This window comes from Prionailurus viverrinus, chromosome A2, assembly GCF_022837055.1.
Source record: "Prionailurus viverrinus isolate Anna chromosome A2, UM_Priviv_1.0, whole genome shotgun sequence".
In the NCBI taxonomy this organism is placed as follows: Eukaryota; Metazoa; Chordata; class Mammalia; order Carnivora; family Felidae; genus Prionailurus; species Prionailurus viverrinus.
In genome coordinates, this window is record NC_062562.1 from 35,550,875 (window position 1) to 35,570,620 (window position 19,746).

General features: G+C 36.9%; 1 protein-coding gene and 1 long non-coding RNA gene across 2 annotated transcripts in view; one reads left to right on the forward strand and one right to left on the reverse strand.

The window, feature by feature from the left end:
- The window catches only part of TMF1 (TATA element modulatory factor 1), a 36,484-nt gene extending 18,865 nt beyond the window's left edge, over positions 1 to 17,619 (reverse strand). Inside the window, exons 1-5 of the mRNA XM_047848868.1 lie at positions 17,210 to 17,619; positions 12,675 to 13,870; positions 10,828 to 10,931; positions 10,097 to 10,223; positions 7,182 to 7,287 (exon numbers count right to left, since the gene is read on the reverse strand). Of these exons, the coding sequence (XP_047704824.1) occupies positions 7,182 to 7,287; positions 10,097 to 10,223; positions 10,828 to 10,931; positions 12,675 to 13,870; positions 17,210 to 17,351 (1,675 nt within the window). The 5' untranslated portion in view covers positions 17,352 to 17,619. The remainder of the gene's footprint in view (positions 1 to 7,181; positions 7,288 to 10,096; positions 10,224 to 10,827; positions 10,932 to 12,674; positions 13,871 to 17,209) is intronic.
- Positions 12,638 to 14,270, forward strand: LOC125160186 (uncharacterized). Its single transcript, XR_007150169.1, has 3 exons — positions 12,638 to 12,775; positions 13,190 to 13,195; positions 14,260 to 14,270. It is a non-coding gene; the product is annotated as an uncharacterized LOC125160186 (long non-coding RNA).
- Positions 17,620 to 19,746: the final 2,127 nt, after the last annotated feature.

The following is a 19,746-nucleotide window of genomic DNA, read 5'->3' on the forward strand; positions in this document are numbered from 1 at the left end:
ATAGGGAAAAAAACCTTCTGACATTGGTATTGGCAATGATTTTTTGGGCATGGATTCCAAAAGCATAGACTACAAAAGCAAAAATAGACAACTGGGATTACATCAAACTAAAAACTACTGCATAGCAAAGGAAACAAATCAACAGACTGAAGAGATAATCTGCAGAATGGAGGAAAATATTTGCAAGCCATGTATTTGATAAGGGATTAATATCCAAAATAAACAAAGAACTCCAATAACTCAACAGCAAAAAACAAGCCAATTAAGAAATGGGTAAAAGATGTGAGGGGCTCCTGGGTGGCTCAGTCGGTTAAGTGTCTAGCTTCAGCTCAGGTCATGATCTCATGGTTGGTGAGTTCGAGCCCCACTTTGGGTCTGTGCTGACAGCTCAGAGCCTGGAGCATGCTTTGGATTCTGTGTCTCCTTCTCTTTCTCTGCCCCTCCCCCACTCACTGTCTGTCTCTCACAAATGAATAAACATTAAAAAAAATTTTTTTTTAAAAAAAGATGTGAATAGACTTTCTCAAAAGAAGACAAAGAATGGCCAATAAGTATACAAAAAGGTATTCAATATCACTAATCATCAGAAAAATGCGTATCAAAACTATATGAGATATCACCTCACAACTGTCAGGATACCTATTATCAACAAGACAAAAGACAAGAATTGGCAAGGATGTAGTGAAAAGGGAACCTTGGTATATACTATTGGCAGAAGTGTAAACTGGTACAGCCAATATGGAAAACAGCATGGAGATTCCCAAAAAATTAAAGACAGAACTACTATATGATCCAACAGTCCCACTTCTAGGAATACATCCAAAGGAAATAAAATCAGTACCTCAGAGACATGTGCATTTCCATGTGTACTGCAACATTACTCACAAAAGTCAAGTTATACAAATACCCTAAGTGTCCATCAATGGATAAATGGATAAAGAAAATGTGGTGTGCACAGAAATGCAAAGAATTTTAAGAGAATACTATGATGATCATATATGTGAACTGGACAACCTAGGAAAAAAATGGATAAATTCCTAGAAACAATCTCCCAGAACTAAATCAGAAAGAACAAGAAAATTTGAACAGATCGATTACTAGTAACAAAATTGAATCAGTAATCAAGACTCCTCATCTCAAACAAAAGCCCAGAACCAGATGGCTTCACAGGTGAATTCTACCATTTAAAGAAGAGTTAATACCTATTCTTCTCAAACTGGTCCACAAATAGAAAAAAACTTTTTCAAATTTATCCTATAAGACTAGTATTGCCCTGACACCAAAACCAAAGACCCTTAAAAAAAGAAAGACAACAAGAGGCCAATATCCCTGGTAAACACAGGTGTAAAAATACTCAACAAAATATTAGCAAACTGAATTCAACAATACATTAAAAGGATCATTCACCACGATCAAGTGAGATTTATTCCAAGGACACAAACATGGTTCAATATTTGCAAATCAATCAACATGAAATATCACATTAATAAAAGGATAAAAACCATAAGTCAACTCAATAGAAGCAGAAAAAGCATTTTTATATAAAATACTGTATCTGGGCATGATAAAAATCTCAAAGTGGGCTAGAAGGGAACATAACATAATAAAGGCAACACAGAAAAAATTCTTAGCTTAACATCATATTTGATGGTAAAATACTGCAAGCTTTTCGTCTAAGACCAGGAAGAAGACAAAGATGTGCACTCTAACCTCTTTAATATAATATTGTAGTGAAGACCAACTACAGCAAATGGACAAGAAAAATAAATAAAAGGCACCCAAAGTAGTAAGGAAGAAGTAAAACTGTCACTATTTAGAGATGATATAATACCATAGCTAGAAAAGCCTGAAGACTCCATCCAAAGAACTATTAGAATAAGTGAATTCAGTAAAATTGCAGGATACAAAATATACAAAAATCTGCTGCATTTCCATATGCTAATAATAAAATAGTAGGAAGTACAATTAAGAAATAATCCCATTTACAAGTGCACCAATAAAATAAATAAAATAAAATACTTAGGAATAAATTTAACCAAGAAAATCAAAGACCTATACTCTGATACTAATGAAAAAAATTGAAAACAACACAAATGGAGAGATATACCATGCTCATGAACTGGAAGAATTAATACTGTTAAAATGTCCATACTACCCAAAGCAATCTACAGATTCAATGCAATCCCTATCAAAATACCAAGAGCATTTTTCACACAACTAGAAACAGTAAGCCTAAAATTTTCATGGAAATACAAAGACCCCAAATAGCCAAAGCAATCTTGAGAAAGAAAAACAAAGCTTGAAGGTATCATAATCCTAGATTACAACTGCAGTAATCAAAATAGTAGGATACTGGCACAAAAACAGACACACAGATCAATAAAACAGGATAGAGAGCCCAGAAATAAACCCATACTTACACGGTCAAATAAATGATGACAAAGGAGGCAAGAATATATAATGGGGAAAAGATATTCTTTTCGTTAAGTGGTGTTGGGAAAACTGGACAGCTACATGAACAAGAATGAAACCGGACCACTTTCTTACACCATACACAAAAATAAATTCAAAATGGATTAAAGACCAAAATGTGAGATGTGAAATTATAAAACTCTTAAAAGAAAACATAGGCAGCAGGGCCCTTGGGTGGCTCAGTTGGTTAAGCATCCGACTTCGGTTAAACATCCGACTTCAGCTCAAGTCATGATCTCATGGTTCGTGGGTTCGAGTCCCACACTGGGTTCTGTGCTGACAGCTCAGAGACTGGAGCCTGCTTCGGATTCTGTGTCTCCTGCTCTCTCTGCCCCTCCCCCGCACGCACACACACACTCCCTACTCTCTCTCTCTCAAAAATAAACAAACATTAAAAAAAATTTTTTTTAAGAAAGAAAACACAGGCAGTAATCCCCTGAACATCAGCCTTAGAATATATTTATGAATATGTCTCCTCAGGCAAGAAAAACAAAAGCAAAAATAAACTATTGGGACTACAACAAAATAAAAACCTTTTGTATAGCAAAGGAAACCATCAACAAAACAAGAAGACAGTCTACTGAATTGAAGACATATTTTAATGACATAGCCAATAAGAGGTGAATGTCCAAAATATATAAAGAACTCATACACTTCAACCCTTCCCCCAAAAGCAATCTGATTAAAAAAATGGAAAAAGGACATGAATAAACATTTTTCCAAAGAAGACATATAGAGGGCCAACCGAAACGTAAAAAGGTCACTAACCATCATTAATCATCATTACTAATCATCAGGGAAATGCAAATGAAAACCCACCATGAGATATATTACCTCACATGTCAGAATGGCTATTATCGAAAAGACAAGAAATTTTAAGTATTAAAAACTCCAGTAACATGGAGCTTCTCCAAAAATTTAAAAGCAGAAATACGATGTGTTCCAGCAATCCCCCTACAAGGTATCTACCCAAAGAAAAAGAAAACACTAATTCCAAGAAATATAATGCTCTATGTATATTGCAGCATTATTTACAACAGCCAAGATATGGAAACAATCTAAGCATACAATGATAAATGGACAAAGCAAATACGGTGTGTGTGTATATACACACATACATACAATGGAGTACTACTCAGCCATAATAAAGAATGAGATCTTGCCATTTGTGACAACATAGATGGACCTAGAAGGTATTATGCTAAGTGAAATAAATCAGAAAAAGAAAGGGATATACCATATGATTTCACTAATATGTGGAATCTAAAACACAAAACAAACAAGAAAATAAAAACACACTCAAATACAGAAAGAAAATGGTGGTTGCCAAAGATGACATGGGGAGAGTGTGAGGGGTGAAATAGGTGAAGAGGATTAAAAGGTGTAAATTTCCAGTTATAAAATAAGTCACGGGGATAAAAATTACAATATAGTATGTAGAGTCAATAATATAGTAATAATGTTGTATGGTGACTGTATTCATGGTGAGCACTGAATAATATACAGAATTTTTGAATCACTACGCAGCTTGTACCCCTGGAATATAGCATTGTATGCAATTATACTTCAATAAAAAATATTGTAATTTATTACAATATTTAGTACAATTATTTAGTACAATATTTAGTACAATTATTACAAATGTATAATTTATTTTTGCTGTCTAAAATTGTGAATATTTTCCCAATTCATTAAAAATTCTAAAAAAGAAGGGGTGTCTGGATGGCTCAGTTGGTTAAGCATCCAACTTCAGCTCTGGTCATGATCTCATGGTTTGTGGGCTCAAGCCCCACATCGGGTTCTATGCTGACAGCTCAGAGCCTGGAGCCTGCTTTAGATTCTGTGTCTCCCTCTCTCTCTGCTCCTCCCCCACTGTACTCTGTCTCTCTCTCAAAAATAAATAAACATTAAAAAAATTTAAAAATTTTTAAAGAAGAAAAAAGTAGCATGCTATATATTATTTAGCCTTGAAAAAGGAAATCCTGCCATTAGTAAGAACATGGATGAACCTGGAGGCTGAAATAAGTCAGATTCAGATACTACATACATGATCTCACTCTGATGTGGAATATAAAAAAGTTGAATTTATAGAAGTACAGAGCACAATGCTAGTTACCAGGGGAAATATGGAGATAAAGGGGACCAAGTTTCAGTTACAGAGGTAAGTTCTTCAGACATAATGTAAAAAATGTAAAAAAAAAAAAAAAAAAAAAGAAAAAGTGAAGTACATGAGGTGATTGATATGTTAATTAGCTTGACTGTGGTAAACATTTCACAATATATATGTTATCCAAAAAAAAAAATCCCATTGTGCACCTTAAATATATACAATTTTTATTAGCCAATTATACCTCAATAAAACTGAGGAAAAAAAGAATTTATGAGTGGACTCGTATCTGTCACCTACATTCAAATGCTTTGGCAAAAGGGAAGTATATGTGTGTGCAGAAAGCTATGAATCAGGTGTGCCTAGATGTTAATAAATGACGAAGTGAAGTAATAATGTAATCTGCTATTTACTGTAGCGTGCTTTCAGCTTTGAGTCTTTCAGCTTTTTAACTGTGAATTTAAAAATACTTCTGGAAGATACAGAAGCAGTGAATAAATGATCCCATATGAAATCATTCTATTTTCAGTATAAAGAATTTCATTAAGCAAAAGAAAACACCCCCTCAATAAATTAATAAAACCCAAACAGTGACATCTGATAGAAATATTTTTATTTTTTTATTTTTTTAGAGAGAGAGAGAAAACAAGCAGGGGAGGGTGTGGAAGAAAGAGAATCTTAAGCAGGCTCCATGATCAACATAGAGCCCGACGCAGGACTCAATCCCACAACCCTAAGATCATGACCTGAGCTGAAATCAAGAGTCAGACACTCAACCAACTGAGCCACCCAAATGCCCCTTGATATAAATATTTAAGATAATTTTTTAAAATTATGAAACCATGCACACAGCCTTTCCCTCCATCTCTAGTGCTGTAATAAAGGCAGTTCATGACCTCAAGATGATTTGACATAATGATTATGTGATTTATCAATTCTCCATTTTCTATTGTAGTGCTTAGACTGTGTTTTACAATTATCTGAGTACTTCTATTTCCTTTTCACTGAACTGTAAGCTCCTAAAGGATAGGGAGCATGTCAAATGTATTACTATACTAAATATAGTATCTGACACACTGTTAAATATTAGCTGAATAAATGAAAAAGAAAAACTGGATAAAACTAATTTTTTGAAATGAAGTGACTGTTCCATGTTGTTTACAAGCCCTCTGGAAATCCTCTTAAGTTCAATGATTTAAGTACAGAAATGTTCATCCCACCATTTACAATATTAACATTTTAGAAATAAATGCACAATATGAGGAAAACAGTAAAATAAGTAGTGGTATATATAGCCATATAATGGACTTTAAACTTTTTTTTTTTTTTTTTAAGTTTATTTGAGGGAGAGAAAGGGGCAGAGAGAGGAGAGAAAGAATCCCAAGCAGGGTTTGCACTATCAGTGTGGAACCGGATACAAGGCTCGAATTCACAAACTATGAGATCATGACCTGAGCCAAAGTGAAGAGTTGGATGCTTAACCAACTGAACCACCCAGGTGCCCCTATAAGGGACTTTAATACGGCCATTAATAATGCTAGCAAAATTATTTAGTAGCAAGGGAATTGTAAAAGAAGGAAAATTACAAATAAAGTATGTGATCTTAATTATGCTTAACAATGTATTAAAAATGCACTAAAAAAGGACTAGAAGAAATTAACAGTTTCTTGTAAAAGTCGATTAGGATGTATTTTTTCTTCCTACACCTACCAAAACTTCAAAAATTTCTGCAAGTAGCAAGTCTAATTTTACAACTAGAAAAATTTTAATTAAGAGGAGAAGAGGGGTGCCTGGGTGGCTCTGTAGGTTGAGCCTACAACTCTTGGTTTAGGCTCAGGTCATGATCTTGCAGCTTCGTGGGATGGAGTCACGCATGGGACTCTGTGCTGGCAGCACGGAGCCTACTTGGGTTTTGCTTGCGCACGCGCTCTCTCTCTCTGCCCCTCCCCCACTTGCGCGCGCGCGCTCTCTCTCTCTCTCAAAAATAAAATACAAATATATAAATTAAACAGGAAAAAAATTCATTTAATCCCCTTTTCAAAAACTACCTCTTTCCTATGAAATTACATAAAGAAATTAGTCCAGTGTCAATTTGTAATAACTTATCTAACGAAAAATATTTATTTCTATAACCCTGCTAATAAGTTTTTTCATAGAGTACTTAATAACTGAAAAATTAAAATAAGAATGTAATGAAAAATTCACTATCAAATGCCCAAATAGTATGATGATACCAGAGAGTACCCAAGCTAGAGACTGAGATACTATATAAATTCCAAAATAATAACCTCAAATATCTTGGTTTAAATGACAGGCTGTAAAATCTGTTAAAAACTTTTTTATGGAAGCACAAACATTTATTGTTCAGCAAGTTATTTTAGCAAGTACGTGTATGTAGTATAAAAGGCTACATGCAAATGTCTCTGCCTCTATACATATTACTCCCCAGTTTTCCATAAATTATCACCTACCATTTCTGAGGTTTAAGCACAAAGCCTTCTTGCTTCCAATATTTTTTACTGGGAAGCAGTAGCTAATCATGTGGCAAGCATTTTTCCTGTGTTGACAGTATTTTTCATAATCAACTAAATATTTTACATACCTTCTTCCATTAACCCTCGGATCTGCTCATCTTTCTCTTTCAAAAGTTCTGAAGTTTCACTACTATTTAATCTAGTAGCAAGTTCTTCTTTTATACTTTTGATTTCCTAATTAAAAAAAAAAAAGGAATGTGAATACCGTAACGAATTACTTTCATTCTGGGCATATTTTTCAATTTTTTCCATATTCAAAGTCAATAATCAAATTCTCAATAAAGATCCTTAAGTTGTATTGTTAACCTGTGTTTACTACCTCAGTTAATTAAGTAAACAGCTTTGAAACAACATAAAAAACCTGAATTCAGAAATAAAGAGGTTTTAATATGGTAATACAAGTGAGAATAAGTTAACTTTCAATACCTTTCTTTCTTATCTCTATACACATTTTCTTCAGATCAAGTATTTTATTTGGAACATTTCAAACAATATATGTCTCCATTTTTTATTTTATTTCCATTCCTCATCTAAAACTTGCTGCACTTGCTAGTGCATTGTGAAATGAATAAAGCATGATTATATAAGGTTCAATCTACTTTAATAAAGCAGAGATTCAGCAGAAATATGTCAAGACAGTTATCCTTTAAAACCACAATGGAGAAGTATGGTGATGTGAAAAGTGCTCTAGGATTTAAAATTTGGTTTTAAGCAATGATCTGAAACAAGAGCTAAAAACAACTAACATTAGGTATTTAAACTATGCTTTGTATCCATTATAATTTTATTTTCACAACAATCCTATGAAGGAGGTACTTTATTTAACTACACAATTAAAGACTGAATAAACTTTGAAGGTCAGAGACCTACTAAGTGATGGAGTTTAACTTGAAAACCAGGTTTATGAGTACCCAAAGCCCATACACTGAGCCATCCACATTACTCTGCATCTTCCAACTGTCAAAACTTGATTCATCCATCAGGGCCCAATAAGACCATCCTGCCTTCCATGAAACTTTCCTCAATTCCCCTGGTCAGAATTCATCCTCTGTGTTACCATTCCAAACTGCTTATTCGTCTTGATCTGTAATTTACTTCATTCTGCCTTGTACTATATAGGTGTTGACATTACCTATCTTCCATCACTAGAAAAGCAAACTCTTAAGGTTAATCCAATTTGCTTTGAATTTCCTGTGGATCCCAACTTCATATGTACTAGTACACATAAAAAAACTTAGGGTCCAAGCTTTTTCCACCTATAGTTAATAATTTGGGTCTATTTTAGATCTATAATTCAAATTACATTACAGAAAATAAACATTACATTACTTAAAATCTAATTTCTCAATTAAACTTGTCCAGATGGAATATAGTAGGGACAAGAAGAGGTAAATTGGTTAGGTAGTCTGAGGTTATTGTTAGTGTCTGAAATGAGCTAGCTAATTAAAGCAAATAAGCAAAGGAAGTATATGACTTATTTCTCCTCTTTAACAGTGTACCAAAAAATAAAGATTAACATTAACACTGGTCAAGAAGACCAACCTAACTGAGAAGGGCAAATGCTGAGACGTTATTAATAATAGTTTAGATAGAATTACTAACCTTAGTTGGTTACCAATTTCTAAAATACACAATTGCTACAAATTATAAGAATTAGAACAATGGTTCCCAACCAGGAGTGATCTTGCTCCCAAGGGGACATTTGGCAATGTCTGCCAACATTTTTAATTATCACAACTCGAGGAATGGGGTGGTGGGTGCAGAGTGGGAGATAGGGAGATAACGCTGACAGTGGTGTCTTGTAGGTAGGGGCCCAGAGAGTGGTAAACATCTCACAGTGCAGAGTACAATCCCATACAACATAAAATTATGCAGCCCAAAATGTGAAACGTGCTATGAAATCCTATATTAGAGTAAGTCAATGTTATGTCTCACAAGACTTGCTAACCATTACAATATTTTATTTTACTTAAATGTTTATTTTGAGAGAGACAGAGCAAGCAGGGGAGGAGGAGAGAGATAGGGAGAAAGAGAATCTCAAGCAGGCCTCATACCATCAGTGTGGAGCAGGATGAGGGGCTTGAACTCACAATCCTGTGAGATCATGACCTGAGCCAAAATCAGGAGTCAGGCGTTTAACCAACTGAGCCGCTCAAGTGACCCTACAATTTTTTATTTTAAAATCACTCTGACTTGAAAAGGTACATGTAATATGTTTGAAGTGGCTGGAAAGTAACAAATGAAGGTAATAATAATTCAAAAAAAATGTATGCAGTGTCATTTAGATTTTTTTAAAGTTTATTTTGTTTATTTATTTAGTATGAGTGGAAGAGGTGGAGGGAGAGAGAGGGGGAGAGAATCCCAAGCTCAGCATAGAGCCTCACATGGGGCTGGAACTCACAAACCATGCAATCGTGACCTGAACAGAAACCAAGAGGCTTAAGCCACCCAGGTGCCCCAAGTGCCATTTAGATTTAATTGTTATTTATTTTGACAAAATTTTCATTTATGAAATTACTCTAATGATCCTTGCTATGTATCTTACAAGGACTTATAGATAAATTATACAAATATATGCTTAGTTTTTTTTTTAAAGTTTCAAAAATCTAAGTCTAAAAGTATTAAATAAAAGTCTATAATTTAAGTGTTAATATACTATATGGTACCCTTTTTATTTTTGAGAAAGAGAGAAAGAGTTGTTTGAGAGAGCACACAAGTGGGGGAGAGGGGCAGAGGGAGAGAATCTTAAGCAGGCTCCATGCCCAGCACAGGGCCCCACGTGGGGTTCCATCTGATGACCCTGAGTTCATGACCTGAGCTAAAATCAAGAGTCAGAAGTTCAACCAACTGAGCCACCCAGGCGCCCCCTACTGTATGGTATCCTTTAATCTTACTTCTCTTTTTTTCCATACCAAAATATTATGAATACATTCCTCAAAATCTATGTCTGTATAGAACTTATATTATTTTTAATTTCCATTACCTTTTTAGCAGCATCTCTCTCTTTACAGGCTAGCTGAACTTTCTTTTCTGCTTCTGCAATTCTTTGAGTAAATTCATCTTTCAAGGAAGAAATGCTGCTGCTTTCTTCTTTCACTCTAAACATTTCACTAAATTAAAAATAATAGAGAGGTACTTGTTTACATGTTCCTGGGGGAACAAGAGGAGTTCAGCTTGCAAAAGGAAAATAACATTGTCTTCAACACATAACTTACTAAAATGGTTAGTTTTATGCCTGTTAACATTTAAAAGAAAAATTACAGGCTTAATTTATTTAAAACACCTCAATGACAACCAATTAGAAATCGAAAATGTCACCCCTATTTGATGTATAAAAATAACAGTAAAATTTTTAAATTTTGAATCTGTGTTACATTTTACGAATCACCTCCTTAAAGGAAACAAATATTGTCGGGGTTTTTTTTTTATATCATAGTTTTCTTTAAATATATGTTTTAAATATCTAATACTAAAAGGGAAAAGGTTTTTTGTTTTGTTTTGTTTTTGCAAAACAACTCTCTTCAAATGCCAAAGGTAATATGGTACAGATAATTTGAGGAAAAAATCTCTACGTTTATAACTGAAATGCTATTCCACTTTCAATTATTGTAAACAAGTTAAATTTTAGACATTTTAGTTTAAAAAAAATTCTTAAATAATAACCATTTGGGCCTCTACAAAACATACAATTATTCACATTTGTAAAATACTTACTCTTTCAGATTATCATAGGCTTCTTCTAAAAGTGCTTTTTCTTTACTAAGAGATAATAACTGAGCCTCCCTTTTATCCAGTTTCTCATTCAGAAATTCGACTCTCTGAATAAGAAGAATACACAAAGTCAAACATTTAACTGAAAAGACCATTTTTACATGCAGGTGATGAATTGTAAAGGTAATCTAATCAATATAGTAACTAAAACAGCATTACCTCATAAAAAGACTTAGCAACAATGAGAACATAGTGGATTCAGAACAAGAACTCATACATAGCTGGTAGAAGAGTATAAATCAGTACAACCACAGAGTTGGTGGGAGTATAAATTAGTAAACCACTTTAATATCTAGTTGAAAATCTACACACCATTGAATGCAGAAAGTTATTTTAGATATACTTTAGAGGAGAAAACTCCTGCATTATTATACAAGGATATTTACAGCGGTTTGTTATAGCAAAATCTAAAAAAAGGTGTGCATGTCCAACAAAAGCGGAATGGAGACAAAGAAACTTTTTAAAAAGATCACAGGGGCTTCAAAGCCTTTAGTAATATCCTGTATCTTCGCTGGGTAGTAGATACGCAAGTGTCCCTTTTTCCATATTATTCTTTAATCCAAATATGTAGCATGTAACTATTTTTAGTATGATACATTGCATTCAAAAAATAAAAACATTTTAAAAAAACTCATATGCATGTAACTTTAAAATCTCCAGGATGTATCAGTGTAAAGCTAAACAAAAAGGAATGAGAACAGTATCTTACTCCTTAGGCCTTGCTGAAGCAGTGAAAAACTTGTGTATGAGGGGAGGAATGATGCTGTTTGCACTTAAAAAAAAAAAGACTTACCTGATTGAGGTTTAGATTAATTTAGGTATCACTTACCTTCTGAAAGTAGCTCAAAAATATCTTATTGATACGAAACAGTGCTGATTTCAGCAATTCAAAGTGCTATTATAGCTATAGCATGGCATTTTTGTGTGTTGTGAATAATATTAAACCTAGGTAACAGAATCTGGAACTTTTTTTTTTTTACATTAAATAATTCAATACATGGCACTTACAGGACATTTCTTCAAGACATCCTATATCTCAGAGGAGTCTATTAAAGATGCCAAATCCAACTCAATTTCTATATCTAAAAATCATAGGAAAAATCAAAACCGTGACTTAATGTTAAAGAATTAACACCACTTTCCTTTTATATGTATTAGATAGAAGCAATTTGTCATTCCTAAGCAATGCCTTTGTTCCTTGGACATTTCCCATTCTTATTCATGTTAAGAGAGCTAGCAGGGAAATATCAAAGTAACATAAAAGAGAAAACAAGTAATTAATAACAACAGAAAGACATCAATAATTAAAGACTAAATTTTTCATTTAGGATTTGCTACAAATAATGTGAACATGCAAAACAAATTTTGATATAAAAAACCCATATAGTGTTTATATTCGTTTCAGCACCTTTACCTGCAAAGGCTTTTAAGACGTATGTTACCATAAGCCAATCCTTTGCAAAAAGACAAATGAGCACAGCATACAAGAACTGTAAGGTGAAAGGACTCAAAAGTAATGACGCGAGATAACCTTTTCATTCTTAGTTATGCTGAAATATCAACTTATGTTATCACAGATGTCTCAGAGGAATTTCAAGTAATTTAATATCAATAATTCAATTTTAAAATCCTTAATGCCACACCTAAAGGCCAAAATGCCTGTCTTTTTTAATCAGCACAAATCATTATGCAACATGGAATGTTAAAAATAAACAATGAAAATATAAATAAACAATCATTTCATTTCTGAAAAGCATATCCAAAAATCCCCTTGCAGTTTCTAGATTTACCTTGCAAACATCTTCCTTCTCAGAATGTGCTTCTGGCTTACTTTCAGCAGTTTCGTGCGGCTCGGCCACTTTGTCTGAGACAGTATGTCCTTCACTTACTGGTGTAGAAGAAACCAAGATATCAGGCTGTTCACAATTAACAGGTGTTGCACTTCGTCCACTTTCTTCCATTTCTGTTTCTTCAGTGGGTATAATTAATGTTTCATTTACTTCTTCTTCAGGTTTTCTTTCAACAGATTCAATTACTTTAGTCTTTGGAGTTGAAGGATTAACTATAATAGGTACTAAAGCATATCCCTTGCCTGACAGTTCATCATCTGAATTGATTTCACTTACACTACGACTATCTAATGACTGCACACTAAACGAGTCTATTCTTTCAAAAGCATCAGATGAACAGCAACTCTCAGTGAGTTTCTGGAAATCATCTAAACGATTATATTCAGGACAAGCAGATGCTGAGAGAAGCTGAAAAGATGTCTGCATCAAGTGAAGACTTGATTTTGAATCTGTAGTCTCTTGTCTCGAACTTGCTGAGCTCTCACTTATTACACTTTCATGATCTAAGACTTCAATGTCACTGGTGGTAGAAGTACCAGACGAGAAGGTACTAACTGGAGGAGAAGGTGTGTTAGTCTGTCTGTCTTCATGTTTTTGTTCCTTAGGTTCCAAAGCCACGTCCTTTGTTTCTGCAGTCGACATATTAGGTATGTTTTCCCTAGTTGTTTTCACATTAATTACATTTTCGGATACCTTCAAACGTACAGTTGATACCTTCGTATCAGATTCTTTATTAACAGTTTCTTCATGCTTGCCCTCAGTTTTTGGCGACGGAGTATCTACTGCCAGAGTTTCCCCTGATACACATGGAGTAGAGTCTTTCACTTGTGACTCAGTTGTTTCCGAGGTTCTTGACTGTCCAGTGGGCAAGGATTCCTGTAAAGTGCTTTTTACTTCTTCTTCTGGTCGTTGTGATTTAGCTGGTGGTTTTGATACCACTGGACTCTTCTGAATGGTCTGGACGTCCGTTGGAGAGAGAAAGGCACTGAAGAAATTTTCAGATTCATCTACCACAGTTCTCCGAACTGGCTTTGTTATTGCTTTAGGAGAGGCTACAGGCTGACTCTGAGGTTCACTGTTTGATTTTAACCCCCAGGTTGAAGTATCCCATCCTCCACTGACAGGGGGACTTATTCCTTTGACAAAAAAAAAAAAAAAAAAAAAAAAAAAAAATATATATATATATATATATATATATGTGTGTTACAAAAGAAAAAATATATTCATTTTATGTTAATATTACAATTGTTATAAGTCAATACATAGTTTAAAAACAGGAAACCTATAGAATACGACCTATAACTTGCACCTATCAGGCTACCTGCTTATTATATGATTAACTAGTTTACTGTTGAACTTTAGGCCTTAAAGAGGAAAACTGGTACAGATCTGTCCAAACTAGGAACCAGGAACAAAGGTAAGAGATCAAAATGGGCCTGGCCTACCAGAAGCAAATATGTTACTCCCTCCCACAACAAATTAAGAAAGTAATGGTATATGTTACATAACTTATGCTCAGTCTAAGATACACATCTCACAACATGTTGTGATGCATCTCACAACAAGAGGCAGTACCCTCACTTACAGATCGTGTGAAGTCATAGCAAACTAACCTGACCTTCTGTTCAGTTTCTTATTAATTATTCTCCTCGTAATATCAGTAACAAAACATACTTACGAGCCGGAAAGAGGGTAACACTCAAAAACTGAACCCAACATACTGGCAACAAATGTTCTTTTCCAAAGATCAAAGTAAACTGATGGGAACAGTAACTTCTAAAGGACACATTCATTTTCATGCACTTAATGACAAGTTCATTCTCCAAGAGTCATTATCCAAACCCACTCTATGAGAAAGTTTTGTTCCCTTCCTAAATTACAAATTATGTCAGCAATTAGAAGGTCATATGAAATTCACGGGTGCCTGGCTGGCTCAGTCACTGGAGCATGTACCTCTTGGCCTCAAGGTTGTGGGTTCAAGCTCCATGTTGGGTAGAGATTACTTAAAAATAAAATCTAGGGGCACCTGGGTGGCTCATTCAGTTGAGCATCTGACTTTGGCTTGGGTCATGATCCAGCAGTATGTGAGTTCTAGCCCCACGTCGGGCTCTGTGCTGACAGCTCAGAACCTGGAGCCTCCTTCGCATCCTGTGTCTCCTCCTCTCTCTGCCCCACCCATGCTCAAGCTCTGTCTCTGTCTCTCAATAATAAATAAACATTAAAAAAAATTTTTTTAATAAAATAAAATATAAAATTTTTAAAAAGTGCTATGAATTTCAAAGATGGGCATTTTTTAAGAATTATTGTGTTTTTATACCGATGGTAGTTTACACTAGGCCTTTTTAAAAACACCAAAGAGGGGCGCCTGGGTGGCGCAGTCGGTTGAGCGTCCGACTTCAGCCAGGTCACGATCTCGCGGTCCGGGAGTTTGAGCCCCGCGTCAGGCTCTGGGCTGATGGCTCAGAGCTTGGAGCCTGTTTCCGATTCTGTGCCTCCCTCTCTCTCTGCCCCTCCCCCGTTCATGCTCTATCTCTCTCTGTCCCAAAAATAAATAAACGTTGGAAAAAAAAAAAAAATTAAAAAAAAAAAAAAAAAAACACCAAAGAGAAAATAACTATCTTCTGGGTAAAAAAGGTAATTCAGTCACAGAAACACATGATACTAAAAAACCCAATGATAAACAAAAAAAAAAAAATGGCTTATTTGCTAAAATATTAAAGCATTTCTTTAAAAAAAAATTTCCTTTTCTAAACTCAAAAGTGGCTGAGCAGAATCATCACAAATTCTGCACAATTACGCAGATAGGGATGGGAGCACCTGGTTAGCTCAGTCAGTTAAGCCTCTGACTGTTCATCTCAGCTCAGGTCTTGATTTCAGGGTCTTGAGCTCAAGCGCAGTGTTGGGCTTCATGCCCAGGGTGAAGGCTACTTTAACAAAAGCAAACAAACAAACAAGTTGGTGGGGCGAGAACAAGCACCTAAAAGCTCCGAAAAATTACCTAGTCCTCTAGTGAAGTCTATTCCATAATATGACTTGAGAAGTATGTACAACACTTCAGTTTGGGGGCACAGTTGTGTATCTATCGGTTCAGTATATAAAAACAATGAAAAAAGGAGAAAACCAGAAGAACAAATGAACAAGCAAGATTAAGTCCGCTAATTAGTTGAATTTAGTAGGTCTATTAATGAATGACAGAAGTCACATGTCCCTCTAGAAGAAACTGAAGAATGCTTTACACAAATCCCAAGGTTATGTGATAACCCCCTCAACTGCTCCATTCGAAAGGCTGGTCACCTTCGAGGGAGGCGATGTAAAGCATAGGCAATCAATAAATACTCAGTAAGTAAATATTTCACTAATCTGTCTATTCTGGATAACCTATCTTAAAAAATTATATACATGACTCAAGCCCCAAACTTCAAAAAACGAGTATCCTTATGTTTAAAATTTATCTGCTGTCTCCTCTAGGTTTAGTAATTCAAAATGTGGGGTATCTAAGAAAAAGGAAGTTCAGCTACTCCCACAAGGTCACCATAGCATCTTGTAAAAAGTACTAAGATCCTGACACACAGGCCTGGGCCAAAAATATCTGAAAATGAAGTACCTCAAACTTAGGTCCTTTTCAAAGATGTAAAATTTAAAACAAGAAACCAGACAGAAGTAGGCAAGAAAAACTTCCTTCTTTTTTGCACACAGATTCAGAGCTCCCAAATAGACAAATTTTTACCCCCCGCACTAAAATGCTCAACTGTTTCCTTAGGCTTAGAGCCAAAGCAAGTAAAGATCCCTGAAAAGATCGGGCTCCAGGAAACCGAGAGAGAGCAGCTCTCTGAAAACACAACGTGATGCAACCCCAAACTCCTGGGCTGGGTTCCACGGGTGGTATCTCCAACATATTCCACCCCTCACCTGCGGGATGGCCCAGAGGAAGTTACCCGGCCTCGATTTCCCCTTCTGTAAAACGGCGAGAACAAGAAACCTAACTCGAGGAGCTGTCTGGGAGATGAGAAAGCCGTAAAAAAGCACATTCCGCGCTGCCGAGCACGGAGCGCTCGTTAAGTGTCGGGCACGGTGCCTCCCGTCCCTGCTGATTTCCTTCACGTCGCGGCTCCCCAGTGCCCGGAGCGCGCAGCAATCCCAGTTTTCTGGACTGCTCGTGCTTGCAGCTAGCTACGTCGAGCGAGGGCGGAGAATAAGCCCAACAAATCGCCACCCGCGCCTCCGAGGCCGGCAGGACCCGCACCGGGGGCCCCGGGCACGGAAGAACCGGGGCTGGGATCTCCCTCCGGAAAACAACAGAGACCCACTTGGAGACAAACGAGCATTCGCGGACGGGCTACGGAGAGAGAAGTCGCTCAGAACGCCGTCGGCGGGGAAGGAGCGCTGCCTACACCTCTTCGTCCGTTGGCCTGCCACAGGAGAGAAGCCTCCGCGAGCCCAGGCCCCCCGGGACCCCCCGCCCCTCTCTCCCTTACCCGGCTCTCCGTACGGAATGGTCTCGGCCCAGACGCTCGGCTCCTCTTCCTGGATATCCAGGACCCTGTCGATAGACTTCTGGGCCTGGGACAGGGCCTGCTTCGCGAAGCTGGAAAGCTGGGAGGCGTTGAACCAACTCATCTCCCCTCCTCAGCCGGCAGTGGCGGCGGCAGCACCAAGCGGGAAGGCGGAGGGCCAGGCCGACCAGCCTGAGGCCCGGGGAGGGGTGCTGCGGAACGGCCTCGCCCCCTTCCTCAAACGGCGGGCCCGGTCAGCGGCGGGCCATGACTCTGACAATCCCCCCCGAGCCCGTCCGGGACGTTACCCTCAGCCCTTCGCGCACAGCTGAGACGAAAAGGCCCGAGCCGCGCATGCGCGGGCTTCTTCCACGTACACAACCACCAAATCCGGGAGCCCAGAGTTCCGTCAATAGACGGAAGAAAAGGAGGAACTTAGACGTCACATCCGGTACCCGAAGCTTCCCTTTAGTTACGGAGAACGCGGAACTATTTCTGTTGATAGTGCTTACGAGCGTAAGGCGCAAATCCTAAGCCACTAGCTCTGTGGCTGCTAGCAGAGGTAGCTTCTTCCGGGAGGAAAAGCTACTTTTCACGTGGCTTCCCTCCTAGAAAATTGCTCAGGTACTAAAAGCGTCTTGCCAGTAAGGATTGCAAACAGGGGCTCCTGAGTGGCGCAGTAGGTTGAGCAACCAACTTCTGTTCAGGACATGATCTCTAGGCTAGTGGGTTCCAGACCTGCCCGGGGCGCTGTGCTGACATTTCAGAGCCTGGAGCCTGCTTTGCATTCTGTATCTCCCTCTCTCTCTCTCTGCCCCTCCCCCGCTTGCGCTGTCTCTCAAAAATGAATAAACCGTTAAAAAAAAAAAACTGCAAAGAAAACTTTGGCTCTCGCCTTCCTATTAGCGCTTTGTCTCAGATATTTAATCAGTCCTGTGTTAACCTGGACCTGAGAAACCCTGGGTTTGGGTTTGCCTGAAAATACTGGACTTTGTATAAAAGGCCTGGTCCAGCCCACCTGATGACGTAAGTAAAAAGCTATCATCTGCAAGGTGTTACAAGTCTGAATTTCTGAGGCACAACTTCCCCTTCACAAGTACGCACTTCGCCCCATTCAAAACAAACCTGAAAAGCACTAAAACTATTACTCTGTTAACGTGTGTTGTGCATACTATTTAAAATACAACTTTTTCTGCATTCACTCTTCAAACATTTCGTTATGAGAAAAAATGAAACTGGTGGCCTACCTAACCCGGTCAGTGGCTAAGGGATTTAGACTCCATAATGTTAAACGCAAAATTCTGTCAACATTTGAAGCCAGATTCCATACAAAAATTCCGATTTCCAGATGACTTTGAAAAATATGGATACCAACAGTGAACAGTGAGCTGAGGTACTTGCCACTTTACAAAAGTAATTTTCACTCCAATTTGCCACAAATCTATTAAACCTCTTCTATCTCCCTGCTGTGGTTATTTAGGTTTCCCGCCTATATTTTATCCTACTGCAAGCAACTATGTCCTAAAGCCATTTTTTTTTAATTTAAAACAAAATTAAACTTTGCCCTTGAAAAGTTGTTTATGATTTTCCAATAGTTTCATCTCACCAGTAAAAATTTACATGTTAAAACTCGTAATATTTAGTGATCTACACAAGTAGTACTAAATAATTCAGGTTACTAACTTAAAACAGCTTAAACAAGTGGACTGAGAAGGAGGTTGGGGGAAGACTGGTGTTGGAATCCCTGTTCCAAGATTTCTAATTGTACAATTTGGGATAAATGATGTAAACTTTCTAAAAGGATTGAGCTCTCTGATGGAGATATTACTGCCTTCTCACACAAGGCTACTCTGAGAATTATTAGAGCACCCATGTAAAGGAGGTGCTAAATGTTAGTCCCTTCATATTCCAAAATTCAAACTTTATCTGTAACTTTCTAAATTTTTTAAAAAATGTTTATTTCTGCCAGCACAGAGCCCGATGTGGGGCTCAAACTCAGGAACCGTGAGATCATGACCTGAGCCGAAATTAGATGCTTTAACTGACTGAGCCACCCAAGTACCCCTGAATCTGTAACTTTTTAAGTACCTATAACTATGTATCTCATTATATGATTTTATAATGAAACAAACGTTGATATGGAGCTAAAAAGAATAAATAAAAATTTAACCTAGTGACATGTAATCATAAAGCTTTTGAATAGAACACTGCCATCTAAGTGAAAAACACATAGTGCATGTTCCCACATTGAGACACTAAAACTAATTTTTCAATACTTACACTTAATTTTGTCTAAGGCTTAATTTTTTAGGGAAGAAAAAGGCATTTTAAGGACAATATAAAAAGATTCCATTTCATTACATTATTATGTGAGACCAAATTAAATCAGTAGCTATTTCTTGTGGTACCATAAAAGTTTTGTATTAGTAATCCTGCTACACATTTAAAAATTATTCCAATGTACATTACAATGGAACTTACTATCCTTAATATACCTTAAAAATTTTCAGTGAGAAAAG